The 21,184-nt window shown below is 44.2% G+C and overlaps 1 protein-coding gene across 10 annotated transcripts in view; it reads right to left on the bottom strand.

Moving 5' to 3' along the window:
- ST3GAL3 (ST3 beta-galactoside alpha-2,3-sialyltransferase 3) overlaps nucleotides 1-21,184 on the bottom strand; it is a 180,943-nt gene that overhangs the window by 30,381 nt on the left and 129,378 nt on the right. For all 10 annotated transcript variants that reach the window (XM_040564840.1, XM_040564837.1, XM_040564845.1 and 7 more), the window contains 2 exons: nucleotides 19,118-19,213; nucleotides 14,644-14,830 (listed from right to left, as the gene is read on the bottom strand). In XM_040564840.1, the coding sequence (XP_040420774.1) occupies nucleotides 14,644-14,830; nucleotides 19,118-19,213 (283 nt within the window). The remainder of the gene's footprint in view (nucleotides 1-14,643; nucleotides 14,831-19,117; nucleotides 19,214-21,184) is intronic.

The following is a 21,184-nucleotide window of genomic DNA, read 5'->3' as shown; positions in this document are numbered from 1 at the left end:
CAATCCAGGTTGATGGTCAACTGCCAGACCCACTAGCCCACACTGGATATATATTTACCCAGCTTTCTCAAAGCAATGGAGAACCCCTCACCACCCTCTGTACACAGCTCCAATGGCCAGCACTCAGCTCTGTATTTTGTATTTATAATTGTTGTTTCTTCTCTCTGAATACCCTCCCACTGACTAAGTCTAAAATCAAATGGTTGTAATTTCCCAGGCCGTTCCCCTGTCAGTACGTCCCATCTCCCAACAGCCTCACAGCACTATCAGCTAACATACCGGCCAAGAGGACTCCCGATAGGTTGTAAACCCCTCAAATTTAGTTTTTACCAATGTTTCTCAGTGTGAAACCCAAAGAGATTTTCTACCCAGAGAGTTTTCAGAGTTTTCTACCCAGAGTTTTCAGTGGCAAAGATAGCAGCAAAGCAGGATTAAGACAAAAGCACCTTTCAACACAGTACTTTTTAAAGACAAAAAAAAACCACACCATAAAACAAAAAATAAAATAAAAATCTAACTATGCTTCTTCATTAGTTGAGCTAATAATAACTACTTCACTACATTGGCTTAGAAATTAGTTTCTGAAGGCTTCATAGCCAGGTCAAGATCTCTGTATGAAAACCACAAGAGAAGGGAAGCTTAGCTCCAAGTGGGAGTTGCAGACTTCAAACTCTGCGCTGGACACGTGGACTACACAGAACAGGGAGCTGCCGCGTCCAGAGATACTGGCTCTGAAAGCAGCAACTGCAGCAGTGACAAAAGCCATCTGGGAAGTAAGCATTGATGCATTATATATCAGTTCAGTCTTCTACACTACAGCATTCCCATGGCTGCTAGTAGCAAGTTTCTGCCCTGTTGGCGTGCAAGCAGCTATTATGAATAAATAGCAAAGTATATACAAACAGCCCTGCTGCACTTCATTTGAACCATATAACTTTGGGTGTGATACAGTTCACCTATAGACACAGACCTCCTGCACTGCTCATCTGCTGCCTGACCGTTCCCAGGACTAGGTAGCATGAGGCCAAGACCAGCTCTAAAGAGTCAGGAGAGCAAATTTATTTTCGGACATTGCATGTTGCAAATCCAATGTAGTTCCTTTCTTTTTAATGTACTTCTACATTTAAAATATAATTCACAGTCGTAAGATAAAATGTTGTAGCAAAAGAGGTTGTCCTCTGAAGAAAATGGAACTTGGAACATATCAGATTGGCTGCAAAGAAAACTAAAGATTAATCTGATGAATACTGCATTTCACAAGTCAAAGCATACATGATAGCTCACATACGGCGTATCAGAAGATGTGCTTGCGCTATGTGCAGATAGGGTGATGGATAGACTGCACTACAGACTCTTTCGTTCAAAACATAAGCTGGATTTTGAGCCAAAGCTTGGAGAAATATTCCTGTTTTGAAATATCTTAGGAAAGACGGAAGTTTTTAGTAAAAGCAATGGATTTAGACAATTTATGTTTGTGTTGTGGTTTTTCGTCCATTAATAATAACCCTTCAATGAAAAGATATCTAAAGGAGTACAGTTCCAGAAAACTCCCAACGAAGAACAGACCCTATACTATTATTACTATTTAGGGGATATTTTATAACCATAGGGGACCAGTCCCTTTAATTCACTATTATTTTTATTGCATAGTTTATGAAATGTCATACTCACATAACATCTATTAAAAGAATACCATGTCTGAAAGGCCAAATCCACATGTTAGTAAGCGCTGAGGCAGGACAGCCCTGAAACTTCAGAAATTCAGTATTTCTGTTGTGAACACTGACTTTCTAATTTTCCCACACGAGTTTTCTAATATTGCCATACATCTAAGTGCTTTACAAGCAATACTTTGATATTTACAGCATCTCTACAGTATTTGGCATCTATCACAACATTTTACAGAGGAGAAAACACACTGATGAACGCCCAGTTTCCACTGCCTTCTGATGTTCAACTTCAGATACCTTATCCTCAATTTTCAGAACATTTTCAGAACAGTACAACTTCATTTAGCTTTTCCTGCTGCTGAACACACACCTTTCCTGCACATCTGCCTCGTGGGACTCGAATAGTGTTTGGGAACTTCTGATCTAACTTGCTCAGCATCACAACGGTCATTCAAAGGCTGAATGGAGGAGGCCGTTCTTTCTGCTCTGCTCTCTCCTCTCCACAACACGTTCCATGGCTTCTGCAGATGCTCATACCAAGGCTGAACTTCTTCCATGACAGAAATCAGACTAAGTCTCAGTGTCCACCTCCACCAGATAGACAGCAGTACTCCAAGAGTGAGGACAACATTATTACATCCATATTACGAATAACATCTGCACAGGAGAACTGAATTAATGTTGAAAACACAATGTTAAATTATTTGCTTTTCTTAGCTTCTGATGGCTTGCTTTACAACCATAAAGCTCTTTAAAAAGTTTTACAGTGTAACTCAATACAATAAAAAAAAATCAACTCAAGCAAAAAAAGCTACATCAAATGGAGTAATTAAACTTACAGCACAGTCCTCTAAGTGCAACTACAAGCCCTGGTAGGCTATTGCATTCTAGATCAGCCATTAGGGAAGGAGAATGCATCCTCTTACCAGGCTCCTGAAGTATTCAATCCTGACAAAACTGCACACTTGGAGGAGTTCCCTGCTGGTGCTAAACCCTTCCTTTCCCTGCCATCCCAGGACTCATCACCCTCAGCTTCCGAGGCTCTGCTTTGTTCTCTTGCCAAGCACCAGCCCAGGCTGCAGGGAAGGGGGCTCCCGAGGACACCCCCTGCTCTCTCTGCTGCCTTGTGCCCCCATCTCGCTGCGGAGAAGCAACTGGAAGGAAAATCCCATTTTGTTCCTAAATCCTGGAGATGCCACGTTCCAACTAAGGGTACAGAAAGGGCACCTGAGCAAGGCAGGCAGTGCTCAGGAAGCCTGGTAGCATGGACCATGCTTGGTGCACTCAGAACTGAGTTGCCAGCATCTAACAGTCCCTGTGGAACAAAGCAAGCCGTGGGATTTTACAGGATTTGCAAGGGTCCCAGCAGGCTGCCATGGGACACAGCCTGGCCGGTTCCCAGCCGCTGCCCTGAAGAATTAGTGTCTCATCAAAATGGGGTGGGAGAGTTTGTATTTTTTCGTTTGTTTGTTTCTAGCAGGTAGAAAACCTGCATTTTTGTTAGCCTCAACCCGAGAGACAGCTAAATTACTTCAGCTGAACTTTCCAGCTGAGCCAAACCTGTGGCATGGAAAACATCAGCTCGAAGGTGAAAGTATAATAAAGTGACAGAGTCATTTTCCTAGTGGCTTACAAAAGAAAACCTAAGGTGAGCCAAACTGTAAGCACAGCTACCTGCTCTACTTACAACAGTATGCTGGAACCAAAGAAGGAAAAAAAAAAAAGAAAAAGGAAAAGAAAGAAAGAAAGAGCGCTGTCTTTGCAGGTTTTGGTGGCAAAACACGAGGGTATCCCAGGGCGCTTGAGGACAAGCCATCAGCAAAGTCTTTTTAGGGAGCTGAACTGGTTCGTGAGTTTGAATACAAACAAGATCTCATCTCATTAAACAACACATATTTAGACTAAACTCTTGGCACATTACAACAAAAAAAGCTAAAGAATCACCACAGTAGAAATTATGGCCTAGAAACCCTCATCACTTTCTGAAGTTATCTTAAAGCGAGTCTCCAGGGAAATTTTCACATTGTTTTTACAGCAAGAGTACACAAAAAAGCTGTCTTCTCCTATTTTGGCATCTCTGCTGAAACGAGAAGCCAAATAATTTCTATGTTCACTGAGTGTTCATATAGAACATATACAAATTATCCAGCATCCTTTAGAAGGGGAAAGCAGAAAGGTCAAAATAACAAGAGTCTGGGAAGATGCCAGGAAGCTCCTGCCCTGCTTTATTGTCTCGACTTGCATTAATAATAGGTGTTTTACAAAAGATGAGTTTTTTAGTAACATTATTTAATACTCTCAAAAGACGATAATTTAAATAAACTGTCATCTAAACAGAACATTTACATTGGAGAGTTTTTCCAAACAAAGCACTGATTGCCTGGGCCAGACCCACTATTTGCCATACTTGTCAGTTGTGGGCAAAATTAATTTCACGGAAAATGGCCAGAACACAACCAGTCAACCGGCTGAGAAAACCTCCTGAGTTGACCTAGCAAAAGCCTCGTGCACCCAACAGCTTGGCCGTTTTCCTCCAAATGTATGCTTCCTATTTAAAGAAAATAATATAAAGAAGATATTAACGCTTCCATAAACCTGGCCCTAAGAAGAAAAGAAACACCCTTTGACATATTCCATAAACTCACAACTGTAAGAATCTAAATACTGTCAAAAAAAAGTGCAAGGTTTTCCCAGAGTCTCCCTCTTGCTTAGTACCTCCAGTGGTTTGGTTTATTTTCAATCCAGTTGTTGAGTGTTTGCATTAAATAACTGTGTGCTGCGGCAGGAGAGAAGCTGAATCTAGAGATGAGCTCCAGGGGAGGAGGTGAGGGATTTGCACCCCGTGCACATCTTCCTCTGCTGCTGGAAGAAACTGCTTTCTTCTAAAGAAGAACCAGAAGCACCGTGCACAGCTGTAGCACAGGGGGAGAGATAAATTTGGGAAGATAAAAGCAGGCAGGGAGTTTAGTTACCTCGGTGTTTATTATAGCTAACTGGAGATATAGATCAACCCCCTGTCCTGGAGCCCTCGGTGCTTCGAGGCAGAGACAACATTACAAATTGCTCAGACAGCACTAACTATGCAAGTAATCCATGTAGGCCGCCAAGGAACACATGTGTTTTGGGCATAAATTGTCCAATCTATTCCTTTCTGAATTAACATCTGTCATCATGACACCATTCAAAATGACTGAAGACTGGATCATATTAACAACCACACATCTTGGATAAATATTTACTGTTCGAACTTTTTTTTTTTCAGTTTAAAGAAAAAAATGCAGATAGCAAAGTTCCTGGAGTTGTGAAAGGGAGCGTCTTTTCAGCCACTGATAGAAAGCATGTGATTTTATTTACAAAATCAAATCAATGTTTCTCCCCCCTCTGTGAGTCTTCACACTGCACATGGGTGAACTCACAGCATCCTGCGGTGTTGCAATGCTTTCCGAAGGGCTCTTCTGGGGGATTTTGTTATGCTGGAGGTTGCTCACCTCAGATTCCATGAAGCCTTCTCCCTCAGGACACAGAAACAGAGCTGGCTGAGCATGCACCGGGAAGAGAAAAAATTGCAGTGAACCCTACACACGACTGAATGAAGCAACTAACATCAACAAAAAGCTGCCAAGGGTACTACTGGCTTGCTATCCTGCTCCTCAGAGTCAACAAATGGGTCACAGAGAGTGAAGACAGGGGTTCCCATAGGTCACAGAAAAGGATGGCCAGAAGGCCACACAAGAGTGCAGCTCGATCCTGGGTACACCCATGCAAAACAATCTTCCCAGACACTGGATTAAATCTGTATTTCAGAAGTTGTCAGAAGCCACTGTTTGCCTCCACAGGTGTGTCATTTGAGTATTAAAAGTTCATATCTCTAGGAAATTACATCTGTCCAGGCTGATTTTCTCTAGCTTCAGCTCCTAGCCACCACATTCTGCTGTTTCGTAACTGTACAGCTCAAAATGCCAAGGGAGATCCTGCTGACGTCCTCCTGGATGTCCTGCGTAGCAGGGAGCGGTGCACCCTCCTTCAGGGATTTCTACCAGTCCTTCGCTCTCCCACAACTTGAGCAGAACTTTTACCAAGACATCCAGTCTCAATTTTAAGACTTCAAATAGCAGCAAATTCATCAAGCCTGTAGGGCAGACGTAGCACAAATAATTATACTGATATAAATGTGCTGCCTTTTTTGGTTGTTTGCCTCGCTTCAGATATTCTTCTTCCAACTAAATTAGAGAGTCTTTTGAGGAAAAAAACAGTTTCTTCTATGTAGATTCAGAGAGACTATAAGTAAATCTCCCCAAAATCTCATGCATAAACTAAATAATTGAACCCAAATCTCTTAGGCTAAGGGAGGCTTTGCAGACTTCAAATGACTCGTGTAGTTCTTTCCTCAAGTGTTAACACAGAACATCTTTATTCCACTAACACTTGCACGAACGGCTGATACCCCTCTGGGCGACGTCTCCATTTCGCTGTTGTCGATGTCCTCTGACTTTTTCCATGTGCTGGATTCACACAGCTCTGCTCCGGTACGGCTGAACATCTGCTGCACATGTGGGCAGCGCAAGATCCTCAGCAAGCAGGGGCTGCACTGGTGGTAAAGTCATGCACGGCTGGGTGGAAGAGACCCCACGCAGCTGCGCGGGAGGCCAGGTGGAGGCGATGCCGTGTGAACTCAGCACTTACCTGCTCATTACGTCTGCCAGGTGCCCGATCACATACGTATGGCCCAGTGAACATGCATGTCTTGGCCAGCAGGGAAGCACGCAGTAGTCAGGGATGAAACAGAAGGCAGGGGGTATTTATGAGGTGGAGGAAACCTGAGAGAGTTGTGGTGCAAGAGGGAGGAGGACATAAATCACAGGCGAGCGGGCGATTTTGTTAGCTCTGCTGTTTATGGAATGGTGTCTTTCATTAGAATCAGCCCCAGATTTGGAATGAAATCCTCTATATCGCTTCAGATACTCCAAGTCTGTGTTTGATCGCGGCAGCTACCAGTCTAACCTGAGTTTACATGCACTATGACCTTGAAATGCACCTACGCAGATTTGCATAATATTGATGTCTAAATACAGCCAGTGCCTGCCAAAGAGGGAGAGTGCAACATGAGCACCCTCTTGATGCTTTTTCAAGACAGCTGCATTAGCTCTTCATTTGGCCCTTGCTCACATTAGCTTTTCAAAAGAAGGAAATGTGGAAAAAAAAGCAACTCTTTAAATTCTCCATTTTTTTTTTTAAATTTGTCTGAATCACGGATGGATGGAGAAGGTAGGAGTGTCAAATACCCAGAAAAGGCAACTATCAGCTGGATGGCAGCAGACATCAGAAGAGATTAATTAGAAGATGACAATTTTAGGAAGAAGTTGTCTCAGGATAAAGCAGGATGGTGAGGCAATCCCAGAAAGGGTGCCTAGTAGGGCTATGATTCAGCCTTTTCAGGCAGTAATTCTGCTTCGGTCTCTTCATTTAAGAATGATGTGAAGGAAGAGGAACTAGAGAAGAGTAAAAATCTAACTGAATCTCTCTGATTTTCATGTCACAGCTAGGATTATTGAACCAGAAACGAAGATGATGCTGTCTTGGCAGATATAGGATAAAGGTTCTTTAAGGACTACTGAAGCCTAGCACGAATAAATGCTTTTTATCTTCTAGTGGGAAGAATAGTGCAAGGAAGACTGAATTTTGTTAACGGCAAGCAAAGCAAGGGACAAAAAAGGAGAAAAGCTATGCATACTGTGGAAATGCAAGCATACCAACTGAATCTTGGTTTGAAGTTTTAAGGAGATTCTGTCTAAAACTGGGGTCATCTATGATGTTACTCCTGCAAATACAAACTCTTCTCAAAGGTTTGATACCTGAAATTTTTTCACAATAATGTACTTATGCATATTTTTTAGTTTTCTTCATCTGCCTCAGAAGCTTAGGTGAACGTTGCTACAGACTTCGGGATGTAATGGCCATCAAATCCAGGTGGACAACTTATTGTGCAGCATGCATCCACCTGATAATATCGAGTGCTATGCAGGCACACTGCAACGGCATCAGAGCAGCCCCTGTCACCAGCTGATGGCTGACGGTGTACCTACAGCCACCCTAAGTATGCCTGGGTGGGAACAGCTCTCAGCTATGCAGTGACCTGCCTAATCTTATTACGCCGTTGCATGCAGGTATGTATGAAGGACAAGCTCCAGCCTGCACTTTCCATACCAACAACCTTCCTCTGGGAATCTGGCCAGGAAGTCTCCCCCAAGGCCCATGTTGCAAACTGGGTCATTTGTCTGCCGAGGTTCCTGCATGGTCGTCACCACGGCGCTATCTGAAAGCTTGCTGAAAGCTACACGGGACAGAACTAAGATCTTCTCCCTCTTCTGGTCAGCAGGGGCAAGATTTTTTATAGTGTACCCACATATTTTTCAGCCTCTCTTCTCACCAAGATTGGAAAAAAACTGGCTCACCTTCTCTAACATGGCACCTTACATCTTCTGGAAACCACTCTAGACTCCTTTATCATGTGCAAGTCTCCCTTGGTTCCCTTGGGCCATTCCTATCACTGCACTGGGTCCTGACCATGGGGGCACAACCCCTCAAGCAGCACAGGCTAGCAAGAAAGAGATCAAAATGTGAAAAGAAGAAAAAAAAAAAAAAAGAATACAGAATATTTTACACAGAATATTCTCCACGGAATAAGTCTTGCAGACTCTCTCACTTTTTCCTCAGCCACAGACTTGGTAGCAGCCAGAAGAGCCTACTTCTAACTTTATTCTCTTTATTCTTTGCTTCAACATTTAGTACCGGTTCAGCTGCCCCGACCCAGGCACTGACCCATCCTCACGATGCAGTAATGTATGTCTGCTATCAGCTGCTCCTAAAATCCCCCATCCTCTGAGAGTAGCAGTGGTCTTTTGCACTGTGTGCTTGGACCACAGGACAGTGAAGAGGCTTTCTCGCCTCTCCCCTGGCACAAGCCTCATCATGTCCTTCATGCATGTTGGCTGCCTTACTCACCAGCCATGCCTTCCTACGTTATACTTCTGGGGGATTATTAATAATGGCTATTTAGAGAAAAAGTCAAATTCATAGGATAGGACAATCCTTAAGACGACTTCCCAAATCAAAAGCTTCCTCTTATTAATGATGGAACAAAAGCCCAGCTTCTGTCCCCTTCCACCAGAGGCCAAGGAGGGCAGGAGGACACGAGGCAATGCTTACACAGGACCAGGCAGCATAACTCTGTAACCAAGCTTCACGTCCATAATGCATTAAGGCAATGCAAAACAAAATATTTTAGAACAACTGTTTGGGAGAAGAAAAGAGAAAGAAAATATTTGCAGTCTAGAAGGAGACTCTGGAGTGAAACTGTTACTGGACACTCCATTTGTCACCAAGGGCAAGTGACAGCGTCAGAAAAAGCAGGTTCTGCCTCCTCAGCTGGACCCAGAGAAACCGCCTGCTCAGCGGCTCTAAGCTCACTGTTAATGCGTGCATGTGGGTGACGTTTTACTAGGTTTGGACAGCAAGAAGAGACTCCCAGCCTCTCTATTGTCCTCAGGCTGTTAGGAGGAGCATCCTGGCTCCTCAGATGTTCAGGGATGCAGAGCAGCCCCCTTGCAAGGCTATTTTGGATTCCAAGGAATCCCCAGCGTACTACGAGGCCGTGACGTTCGCCAACTGCCTTGGCAAACACGTAGCATGACAAGGCCATTAAGGGAATTGTGACAAGGCCATGAATGGAAGAAGAGAATCTCTAAATAAAGGCTGAGCAGACGGCGAGAGCCCTGGCAGCGGTCAGGCCTTGGCTCCAGCACGGGCAGGCTGATCGGGGTGGGAAGGTGGCGTAACACACTGCAGCAGGACTAGAAGCAACCTGCTGACTTAAAGCAGAAACGTAGCTCCAAACAAAAGGTTAACAATAAATAAATCTTCACTGCCGCCACCTCTGCAACATCTCCACGAGTGACAGGCACGTGCTGGGACGAGGAAGGAGGGGTTATCTCCTGCCTGGCGTTATCGCTGGAGCCTCAGCAGCACCGGAGGATGGCTGCTTTTCAGATGGCATCGTGCGAGCTGTCAGAGGCATGCCCCTGCAAGGGACAGACAGACAGCCGCGCCTGGCCTCGCTGGCAGGCAGGTGCTCACTCGCTCCTATGACTTTCACTATCAAAGAGAGCCTCGAGGTGCCGCGGGCACTTACTGCACAAGTGACTCCTTCTGGCAGCAGCTGCAGAGATCCCTGCTGGAAGTGTCCGCGGGCTCATTACCGCACGAGAAGGAAGCATGCGAGCTGCCAATTTCTAGTGAAACCTTTGCCCTCACTTGGCTGCATTGCTGCCATGTGCCAGATGTTCAGGGAACTGAGCCCTAAGCAAACAAGAGAGTTCCTTCTGATTCACTAATGATAGGCGAAAAAAACACCCTGGAATCAGCCTCGGTGCCAGCTTGTGATGGCTGGTTTGCATAATTGCTGCTTGTAAATTCTTCTGTTTCAAAAGCAACTACCCGGAACGCAGTGAAGAAACTTTCAGCTTTTGACTATTATTTTAATCCTTCCCCAGGAGAATAGAGAAGGGAAGTATACAGCAAAAAAACCTCGCTCTGTAATTCCCCTGTTACTTTAGATGTTCAGGAAGAGCTCCTGTGACTGACAAAACCCAGGTGATGCAAGATGGTACAGCTGTGGGAAGGAGCAAGGTGGATCACGAGATGGGTGGGTAATGCCTCTTGGCACAATAAACAGTCCAGGAAAGAGCACAACTGTTCAGAGTGACTGTCCGTGAGTAACCACCGCTGGGGATGCACTACCAGAAGCTGTTTGATCCGAGCAGGGGTGCCTGGCACTGCCAGCAGCCTCTTGCAGCAACAACTGCAAGTCAGCACTGCCAGGCCAGTCACCAAAGACGCACGAACAACTCACATCCGTGACCTTTCTGCAATAAGTCTGGCTTCCTGCAATTGCAAGCTGTGGGGCTCCAATCCAGTTCCTTTCCCCTTGTCCATCTAAATACTGGGTCAGAGTGGTGCAATCCTTCCCCCTCTGCTACACGTCACCTTTCTCCATCCCACACACCTTTCTCCCCATTTACCTGCAACACGTGCAATGATTTGCTCCTTGAGTTTAATGCTTGTCAAAGGACTGAAATCAGATTAACAGGGTCTTACTTGCCCAGATTCACCCACCTTTCCCCTACTAACGTACAGGTCTATACTCTCCAGTGATGCCGTACTGCCCTAACTTGCTACAGCCTTGCAATTCTGAGTGCCAGCTCACCAGAGCTCTGATGCCTCTGATGCAAGTTACCTTTGCTCTGCTGATGACACAGTATGAACATTTAGCCAAGCCTGTCCTTTTTTCATATCAACCTTTTCTCAAGTTTTTTATCTGCTTCCATACATTTTAGTGAGAAATAAAAAGTGGCTGAGCTTTTACTTTTTCTGCGGTCCGTATTCCATTGCTCCTCTTCATCTACACAGTGGACACTAAATACAGACAGTGCGTACTGCTGCATCATGCAGGTCTCTGAAAGGTTTTCACCTTACTGAATGCAACACGTCAAATCCTCTACCTTACTGTTCTGCTGCCATTTCTGCATCACACTGTTTCTTTCCTTAAAACATCTCCCGAAAATCCTCCTCTCTACAGAGTAAAGCACTTATCCCTTTCTCAGTGTGCAAGTGTTGCCAAAAGACTAACATAACACAGAGCAAATCCCTCTCAGCTGCAGGGAGAATAAGCTTATCTGACCACTGACCCTGGTAATAAATAGCCACTCGTCTTTCATTTACTCACTCTCAGATAAACTCCCTTTGATTTCACTTACTTGAAAGAGGACTAAGCAAGGATCCCAGTGCTTGGCCCAGAGCCTCCAGTCATGCAGGTCCAAGCCTCTCCAGGTCTGACAATGTCTGAAGAAAATCAGAAAGTCTCAAATCCCACCCACGACTCTACCATGGAAACATGTAGTTGCCATCAGAATTCAGGGACAAACGAAACAGAGGTCAGAATCTGACCCGTTTTTTGAAGGACTGCGTCCATTCCCACAGCAGTCATGTTATTCAGCAGGATGCTTTCATTTCCCTTATCTCTGTCCTGAGGTCGGACTCCTGCATGAAACCACTCGTTTGCAGTGGGGAGGAAGTCTAGCAGAGGGACAGGCCTAATCTTAGACAAGGAATAAGCAACAGTGGCGTACAGAGCTCCTAGATCAAATTAAGCATCTCGAGATAAATCCAAGAAAGGAAAAATGCCCCTTTTCTCCAGACAATCAGCAGAGAGAGAACCAGAAACTTTCCACAGAGAGCACTGGGCAGGCATTTGTCATTTTGAACTTACCACACACTGATAAAAATACTAGCACTCACTACCAGAACAAACAGACGCCTACGCCTTATTCCCGTAGCACTGTTGGTTCTCCATCGGGTCAGTTCTTCGAGCTAGGAGACAGCACTTTGTGCATCAGTCTCCATTCGAAAAGGCAGCTGTGCTAGCCACCTGCTCGCAGCTACGGCCAGCGACAACAAGATCTCAGCCTCAAACTGGAGGAGATCAGACTAGAGAGGACAAGACAGATGTTTTCCCGTCACCTGGACCTCATCCTAAAGTATTCAATGAACTTGTTCAGCAGCCTCAAAACCAGTGATGATTCCCTTTGGGAACTTATGTGGAGCAGGTAGGGTGTCAAAGGACTGAAAATTGGAGAAAAGTAGTTCCTAGCCCTAGGAAGGCAAAAAAGAGAAGAGACTTGATTTATGATATAAATTCTCAGAACAGAAAGATTAATTATAAAAAATAAAGATAAAAAACCACTGAAGGTAAGTACTAATCCAGGTGGATTTGTCAAGAGCATATCATTACTAAAAAAATAGTATTTTCTACAGGAAAAACAGATTTCTTTTTTTTTTTTTTCTACAGGAAAAACATAGGAAGAAGCAAGACATGGACTGGAATTCAGTAAAGCTTCTGACATATTACTTTCACAAACATGCCAAAGAATGTTACTAATGACACTACTGCGATATGAGTTCTAAAGCGGCCAAAAAAAAACCTAACCAGGAGGAATTCTCAGTGGGCTCATTGTAGAAATGAAGGATGTATTACATTGGGGTCTACCTAGGAACCAATTCTGTTTAGTGCTTTCATTATCAACCTGGACGATGGAATAAAAAGCATGTTTATTAAATTGCAGAGGACATGTATTTAGAAAGAATGGCAGGTATGTGGGAGAGCTCTGCAGAGAGAGACCTGGAGGCAGAGTGAGCTACAAGCTGGACATTCACCTGCAGTCCCATGCCACCGTGGCAAAGGCAGACACAACAGTGGATGTATGAAGTGTGAGGACTGCAAGGCCAGTGGTTTGTTCCTCTCTATTTCATGTTCTCTGTACATTTGTGACAGCGCTCTTTAAGAAAAATGTGAATCAACTGCAAGCTTTCAGAAGAGCAACAGAAATTAGAGATCTGGAAAACATCACCTACGAGAACTGAAAAAAAAAAAAAAGTAGCGTTTATTCCAAAGAAATGAAGGATAAGGAGCCAACCACAAGAGCATTCAAATAACCTGCAATGCAAGAAGCTCAAGCTCTTCCTGCTCTCTGCCAAGCTGGGCACGGAAGCGTTCAGCTAAGGTGACTGCAATCGCTCTTCCCAGACTTCTACCAAGTTTTAGCAAACTGCTCACCATATCTTTCTGGGACCAGAGGACACTGCATTACAACCAATGCTGCATGACTGCAAACATCAGGTAAGAAATTCAATTTGTTTTGAAGCAAACCAATCTGTCCTTTGAACTTCTAGCTAAAGGCTACGAGTCCCTACAATAGCATTCAGGTAGCAGGGCACTGATACCATCAGGATATTAAATGCAGACCCTTCCTTTGCCTAGAATGAAGAACAGAACCAGGACAGAAACCACGAAGAAAACTTTTGACTCAATTATTCATGTTACCAAAGGCCACTTGTGCGTGCCCAGAGGCTGACAGGTAACAACAACTGCCCTGTAACAGAAAAATAAACGCAAGTTGGTGCCAGTGTGAGACACAAGCGAGGTACAAGCCCTAAGGCCACCTATATCACAGCTGTATACAATTACATTCCCAGACTCTTTCCATTTTGTATATGAAGTACCAGCCTCCTATCTTTGTCCCCAAACACATAAGCTAACATCCCACCCTCTAAATATTGATCCATTTGTCTCGTTATTTGTTGAAAAATCATTAAAGAACATCTGAAAACAGAGATATAGGATTTGTAAAACAAGGATCATAGCTAAGTAGAGGTCATGTATTCTGGTCTTCAAGGCAACAAACCATCCACTGAATGGGAAGTCAGTCATCACAACCTGATTCTGAGTAGGATGGGTGAATTACAGAAAACAAACCTGTAACAGGTCCACGGTACTAAAGAAGAGCACTAATACAACTGACCAGGACAAAATACTTACATGGGGGAAACAGCAGCTTAACCATTTCAGTCATTTTAAATTAGATTTGATACTGTTCTTCCAGATGATATTTTAGCCAATCCCAAATTATGAATCTCAGTACAGCAATAACTGAGCAATGTATAATGACTTGTGCTATCCAGGAGGTCCCAAACACCCATTTCCTTCCCTTATCATTGTTCTTTTCCTTCCTCTGCTCTTAAACCCTAGGAGTCTAAAAAACCCATGCAAAACCTGGTCCTTTCATGTACTCTTTAAAATGAAAGTTAAATTCACTATTCACAGCACATGCTACATATTCTTCAATAGAAAGCCTCATCTGTGATGCAAGGTCAGGTTACAGGGAGCAGATGTATTTGTAAAACATATTTAATTAAAACTGAAGTCCACGGACGTAAAAAAAAAAAGCCTTCACTTAAATGCAGCAGGGCACACAAAGGAACTCTCCTCAGACCAAAACGTGGCAAATATGCCTGTGATATCACGTCTGTACACCACGCCTAATTAGGTGACCTTCACAATGCCAGCTAACAGGGCTCTTACCACTTTCTCCTTGTAAACAATGTACTTCAGCCACTTGAAATCCTGCCATTTGAATCCCGCCAGAACAAACAGGGAATCCTTCTCATACTGTTCCATTTTCTGGATTGCACCTTCAGGATATGTGATCCGGAGAGTTGTCTTGCCACCCACATCTTTTTCAAAGCCCTTCACCGGAGCAGAGTTCAGCCTGTAGGGCAATGAGAGAAGACGCTGTCATGGGTTCCCGTTTACACTCACGCACAATGATGCAGCACCGCTGCCAGTCCCGATCTCTCTGTACACAGCTGCTATGGCAGCAAACATAACCCTTGCAATTCTTCATTGTAAACATTTACAAAGCTTTATTCCAAGTGGCAACAGTTTAATTAAAAGCTATTTAAATTACTTGATTTAATATAACGCAAGCAACTTCTGCACATTCACTCTTGTGATTTAAATTGAGTTGGAAGCTTTGGGAAAAAAAAAAAAAAAGAAAAATATTGTCCTTGCAAATTTAGACTTACAAACTAAGCATTAATATTTTAGTGTTCAGTCACTCCTGGGATATCTTGCAGAAGCAAGACCGTACTGGAACAGAGGATGCAGTTCCATGGCAGTTTAAGTAGACTGAAACTGGTCTCGTGCTCCTACACCAGTCCAGAGCTTGCACTGCTCATCCTACCTGCAGTGAGACTGTTCAGTGAACTAAGACAGCTAATGTTTTTTGGAAAAAAAAAAAAAGAATAAAAAGGAACAGCCTGCACCTGGTTTAGTTCCCCAGACCGACCCATCCAGGAGGTGAGCTGCCCTGCAGTGCCCGCACAAGAGAGGTTGGACTGCACACTGGGGTAAGGCTCAGCAGCACTGCAGTCCCACTGACACAGAGGAGATGCTGCCATGGAAGTGCATTCGGAGGGAATGCTGTGTGTTTAGACGTGCTTTTGTTAAAACTCCCCTCAGGAAGTTTTTTTTCCCCTTCAGAAAGCAAGCTGCTCTGGTGTTAACAGCGATGATGACTTTCGTGACATTATTCAGAACTTCTTTGTGTACGTAGGACAGACTATTCAACACCAGAAACACAAAGCTGAGGAAATTTCAAATAAATTGGAATACAAATCCTGCTGACATCAAACAGCAGCCCCTGATGGAACAGCACTGCCTGCTTGAATTATTGCAGCCTTCTTGACTTGCGGTAGTTCAATACACTGGAAAGTGCTTATGGACTGCAAATTTTCTCATGTGGGAATGTTAACGAGGATCTGGATTTGTCTTTTTCAGCTCGTGTAAGCATTTTAGGTGGGAAACCTTTCAGTAGAAGAAAATCCCTCTACAGAATCTGAAATTCAATTCAGAATTAAGGAGAATGAATTCCTGTATACATTTAGTAAAAATACTTTAACACTGGTAATAAAATATTAAATGGAAAGCACCTTAAGAATCAGCACCAGCAAAATTTAAACAGGAGCTGAAGCCTTTTTTCAGGGCTTATATCCCCCTCACTCATACAAAAACAGTGCTCCCGGCCAGCCTGATCCCTTGTCTTTTCTTCTCAGGCTGACTGAGCGTTCACACGTCCGTCACCTTTACTACGAACATAATTTAACCTTCAAGGCACCGTGTGTGGGCTGGATGACCTTTCATACTGTAAGAGCAAACGGCCCTAAAGGCAACAGATAAATAGTTAAGCACAACATAAAAAAAGCTTGTCAGGCGTATTTTCATCTGTCTTCTTGAACTTGAGGGGATGGTTAGTGTCTGTGATCCTTTCAGATTTCGATGTGCAGCTCTTTGGCAGGGGTCTCCCTGCTCCCAGCTGCTGGGTTAGCTGTTTCGCTGCTTACCTTGCTAAAGCTCCCCAAACCTGGGATCCCTACTTCGTATCTAGACAGGAAACAAAACAAACCATTTCCCCCAAGTAAAACGAACTCCGGTCTCCAGCAAAGGGCCAGAACGTGAGCTGCTGACGGAGTCATAGCACTGGGGTCCTGCTAATGAGCCAGCACCAGCAGCCTGCACCCCTGGGGCAGTGCGGGCAATCGAGCAGGGAGAGTTCTGGCAGCTGCAACCTGCACTCACAAAGGTACACGTTAGGCAGCTTGAGCTTCTTCTCAGGTAGGGCACACCGGTGGCTATGAACACAGCTACATCTTGTACAACTTCTAGGAAGCCAGACCTCCTCATACAGCCCATGGACAGACAGTTTTCTCCATAGGTGAACCCCTATCTCAGTCAGGCATTGCTGATATACACCTGTTTTCCCCTTTACAATCTATTCTAAAGAGGCATTTTTACACATTAGAGCACTGATAACTGCTGCAAGAAGCTCCTGCCAGGTAAACAGTGTGACAGCTGGGAATAACATCTGCACTGAAATCTGATAACACCCTGTTAAAGAAAAACCAGCAACAAACTCACTCCACTGTTTTAGAACTGTCAAAGCTGATCTGACTCTCTTTATCACAAGATAAAAAATTTCTTGCTGCAATTAATGGCCCTCACACAGTAAGACATGATGCATAAAAAAAAGCTCCTTATCCTGCTGGATCACTTCTTTGTCTGCAAAGATGTTTCATTTTTTCCCTTAAAACTCATCTCCAAAGTCCCAAATCTGACCCTTCAAAGGAGTTTTGCAACCTATAAAAAAGGATGCTATGCACAAAGGGCTTCCCAAGCTTCCACAGGAGAAAAAGGAAGCAAGTGGATGCAGTTAAGAAGTAGTTTGCTCTCACCTCCTCTTTTCCCACATCCAGCCACCTGGCTTCATTTAACCTTTGCAGTTGACTTTTCTCTCCTTTATCCAACCTGCAGCCAGCACAGGTGCTTAGCTGCCCTCTTATCCTCTCAGCTTGCAAAACGACTTAGATTTATGGATGTGGGGAGAAAGAGTTGAACTTTTCATTTGGAAATTAAATAGTAAACCTTCTGATGTAAATTTTAGTGGGTGGCCTAACACAGATGGATTGAAACTGTTCGGTTGCTACTTTGTGAACAGCCTGAGCCCAAGAAGAGGCTACAACTGAATTTTAATAACAGCAGCTGAGATAATTGCAAGCCACCAGACTCTGACAAGCAGTACAAGCTCTTCGCTAGCAAATGATAGTGAGATGAACTGGGAGAAGGGCTGTGAAAGTTTCATCCTGTTCTGAGCAGTCATCCCTGTGTCCAGAGCAATACCGGGGCAGCAGGGAACAGCTCACAGGACCAAAGGACTGAAAAGGATCTTCTTGGTCTTTGTCCAGAGTTGAGAGGGTAGTTGTTATTCTGTGTATGTTCTGTTCTTTTCTCGTGTGCCCATTACTAGCACACAGGAGAGAAGAGAGACCATGCTAAATATCTTCTCTGCACCTTAAATTCTTTTAGTAATCATTTTCTTTGTTCCAAATTATCTAAGAACTTGCCATTTGCCACCACATCTCATGGCTGACTAAAGTTCGGAGGCGTGAGATTGGTTACATTCCCTTTGATATGAAACCAGTTATCTTATGAAGGAAAAAAACAGTAGCTTAGACTCCATTAAAGCAATTTTTACAAATTTACACTGTGGTTTATCCCACTTTTCCTATTTACCATCATAATATTTTGTTACTCACACTTCAGAACCTGCTACAAAACCATGCATTTTTCCAAGTCAGACAAATAGGTTTAGTTCCCCAGAGCGTATCCTCCTCCCTCCTACACACACTCACTCTCCATTAGCACAGGTATTATATTTGTTAATCTCCAGTCACCCAGAACACCTCCCTGACTTGACAGATTTATTGCTAAGAGTTATGACCAGACCTATGATTTCCCATATCAGCATGTTTTTCAAGCATTCTGAGATGGCGATGATCCAGGTCCTCAGCAAAAGCAAAGAGTCCTAACTTCGACTGTGGTCCTTTCCACTCGGAGCCATTCTGCTCCTGCTCCCTTATTAAACATCATCATCCACAGTGAAACAATTGAAATATTCACAGCTTCTAGGGCACACCTACTGCTGTTTAATCATTATGGGGTCCTCACTCAGGGAAGCTTACTGCTTCCTGAGACCCTATGCTGCACAGTTCGTAGTTGTTCCCATCCTAACTGTAAAGTGTGGGTCCTGGGGAACACTACAGATATATGACAAATAATTCTTCCGTAGAATTCCAAGAGGATGTACTTGGGAACAGATCTAACAGTACATTTTACTGATTCACCACCTAAGGGCATTATAGAAGAAGCAGGTTTTAAAAAAGAAGCTCGAAAGAGAAGGTTCAAATAGAATAATAGGAGAGAGAACATTCCCAAACAGCTGTGGAAAATGGAATGCTTGAGGAGTGTCCTTACCCTTTGATGTGATCAGCATTTGTAACTTAAACATTTATATATTCTTGATTTTTTTCCTGCACATTAGTTAATGCTTCCATACTAATGGATGTTGCCACTAGTGTACGTTTAACCTTTGCCTGCAGAGCATGCCAACTGATACTGAAACTCAATAAATGATGAGAAAACTGTGATGCCAAAGACTCACCTGACAACAACATCGTAGTCATCAATTTTTAACCCCAACGACTTATTGGCAAGTACTCCACCATTTCCCACAATGATACATCGTCGGCAGCTGAGACTGTGGAGAAAACACAGGGAAGAGGTGATTTTTGTAACATGACTTCAAACACAGAGCTGCACCTATTCAGTTTGCATCCATCCAAGAACTCCAGGAAACCTTTGGGAATATTAAGAATCAAGGGGAGGACAGAGAAACACTTGGATCCCCAGCTCACCCCATCATGCCCAGGCATCGCCTGTGATAAACTGCTTTCAACACTTCACTCCATGTGTGGCCTGGTGAGACGGGCTGTCAGGACAAGCAAGTCTTCTCCCCCCACACCCCTTGTAATGATGGGCTTGAATCAAACCCACCTGTTTAGTTAAACCTTTTCATTACTCATTTAGCACTGAAATAGCAATAAGGCAAAGGCTCAGTAAGGAAATCCTCTCTCCGAGCAATTTTCTGAGTGCAGGCAGACCTTGTCAGGTTATCTGGGGTATGCTCACCTTGCTGAGTGCAAAATTGTTGCTGTTCTCATGAGACTTCAAGAGATAGAAAAACACTAAATGGACAGAAAAAGGACCCTACCCCCCCCTCCAGGAGGAAACACATACATAGACGTAACGGGTGAGGAATAGGAAGGAAAAATAACCTTAATTAACAGAGAAACAGAAAAGAAAAGGAAGAGAATGGCTTCTCGTGGAGCCATGAGTCACGAGAACTCTTTGCAGCAGATGTTAAAAAGTGATTTTGTTTCGAAGACGGAGAGAGGACTTCTTTCCAGCCATCTAATCCCAAACGCAGCTGGCTCTTCTGGCAGCGTGCCCCCAGCTCTGGTAGTTCACTGCAGGAATACGTGTCTGCAGAGCCTTCTTCGGAAAGGGTCCAAGGCAATCAGCCGCTTGGAGCCGATCTCTGGGCTAGGCGGCCTGCTTAGTCCCAGGCACAGCTGCCCGGGCTCTTCTGTGCTGCGCTCTCCAGCCCTGCTGCGATCGGCCTGAGGAGCCAGCGCGGGGAAAGCTCTGCTTATGTGGGGTCCATCTTTGCAGAGCAGGGCTGGAGCACACTTGAAAGAATCAGCTAAACCACCGAGGGTTACCCTGCTGACAGAGCCATCAGCCGGACATGCGCGCGCAATTAACAGTGCAGCACCCAAAAAACCACTCAGAACAGCTTCCCAAGCCCAGACAGAGCTGCACTGGAGTCCCCAGCCTTTCCAGAAGGAAAACTTTCAAAAACAAGGCAGACACACGCCTGCATCCTTAAAGACCAAAGAAGTGTGGATGCTTGTGATAATTAAATCAAGCAATAGAAGAAGACTTTTATAAATAATGGCACAAGGAAAAAATATACAGTTCTGGTGACAAAGACGCAAGATCTGCTTCAGCAGTATATTGTGGCAAAGAAGGAAGGGAGTCAGTCCCAAATGGCATTCGAGTGACAAAGATGGCAATGGCTTTGTCAAAACCTTTAAGGGAAAGGTGCTGCAGGAGGCAAACTGACAGAGACCGTTTGGTTCTGGCCAGGTGAACTTTCCGATGAAAACATACACATTTTGGATGATTACGATAAGAAAGTTTGATCTCCTAAACAACTGAGCACTGGGTGAAATACTGTAATTTCTCTCCCCATTTGTCTCTGAGCCGTGACTTTTCTTACTCTTAGTTTTTGATGAAAATACTGTGCTGACATCCAAAAGCTCCAAGTTACAGACACTGCTCTACCCACTTACTGTCAGGGTTTGAGCTTTTACCGATTTCGAATGCAGATGTGTTTGTTTCGGCCTCAAACCACTTAAGCACATTCTTCCCTTTTCTGCTAAATTAAAGCACCATCTACTGTCAGCAGTCCCTTCCACATCCGCATGTGACCCTCTCACTGACAAACCACTGCATGTAAACATCTGCCTCGAGGTGGATCGTCAGTCCCAGGGCAGACTGGTGAGCACGAGCTGCTGCACGAGGGAAGAGCCAGTTCCACCAGCCAAAGCCGTTCGAGTGGCCTCTCTTGATGGCCCCGTTCCCACACAGTACTTGCAGACCGATC

This window comes from Cygnus olor, chromosome 8, assembly GCF_009769625.2.
Source record: "Cygnus olor isolate bCygOlo1 chromosome 8, bCygOlo1.pri.v2, whole genome shotgun sequence".
In the NCBI taxonomy this organism is placed as follows: Eukaryota; Metazoa; Chordata; class Aves; order Anseriformes; family Anatidae; genus Cygnus; species Cygnus olor.
The sequence above is the reverse complement of the archived record's forward strand: the minus strand, read 5'-3'. Positions and strand labels throughout refer to the sequence as shown.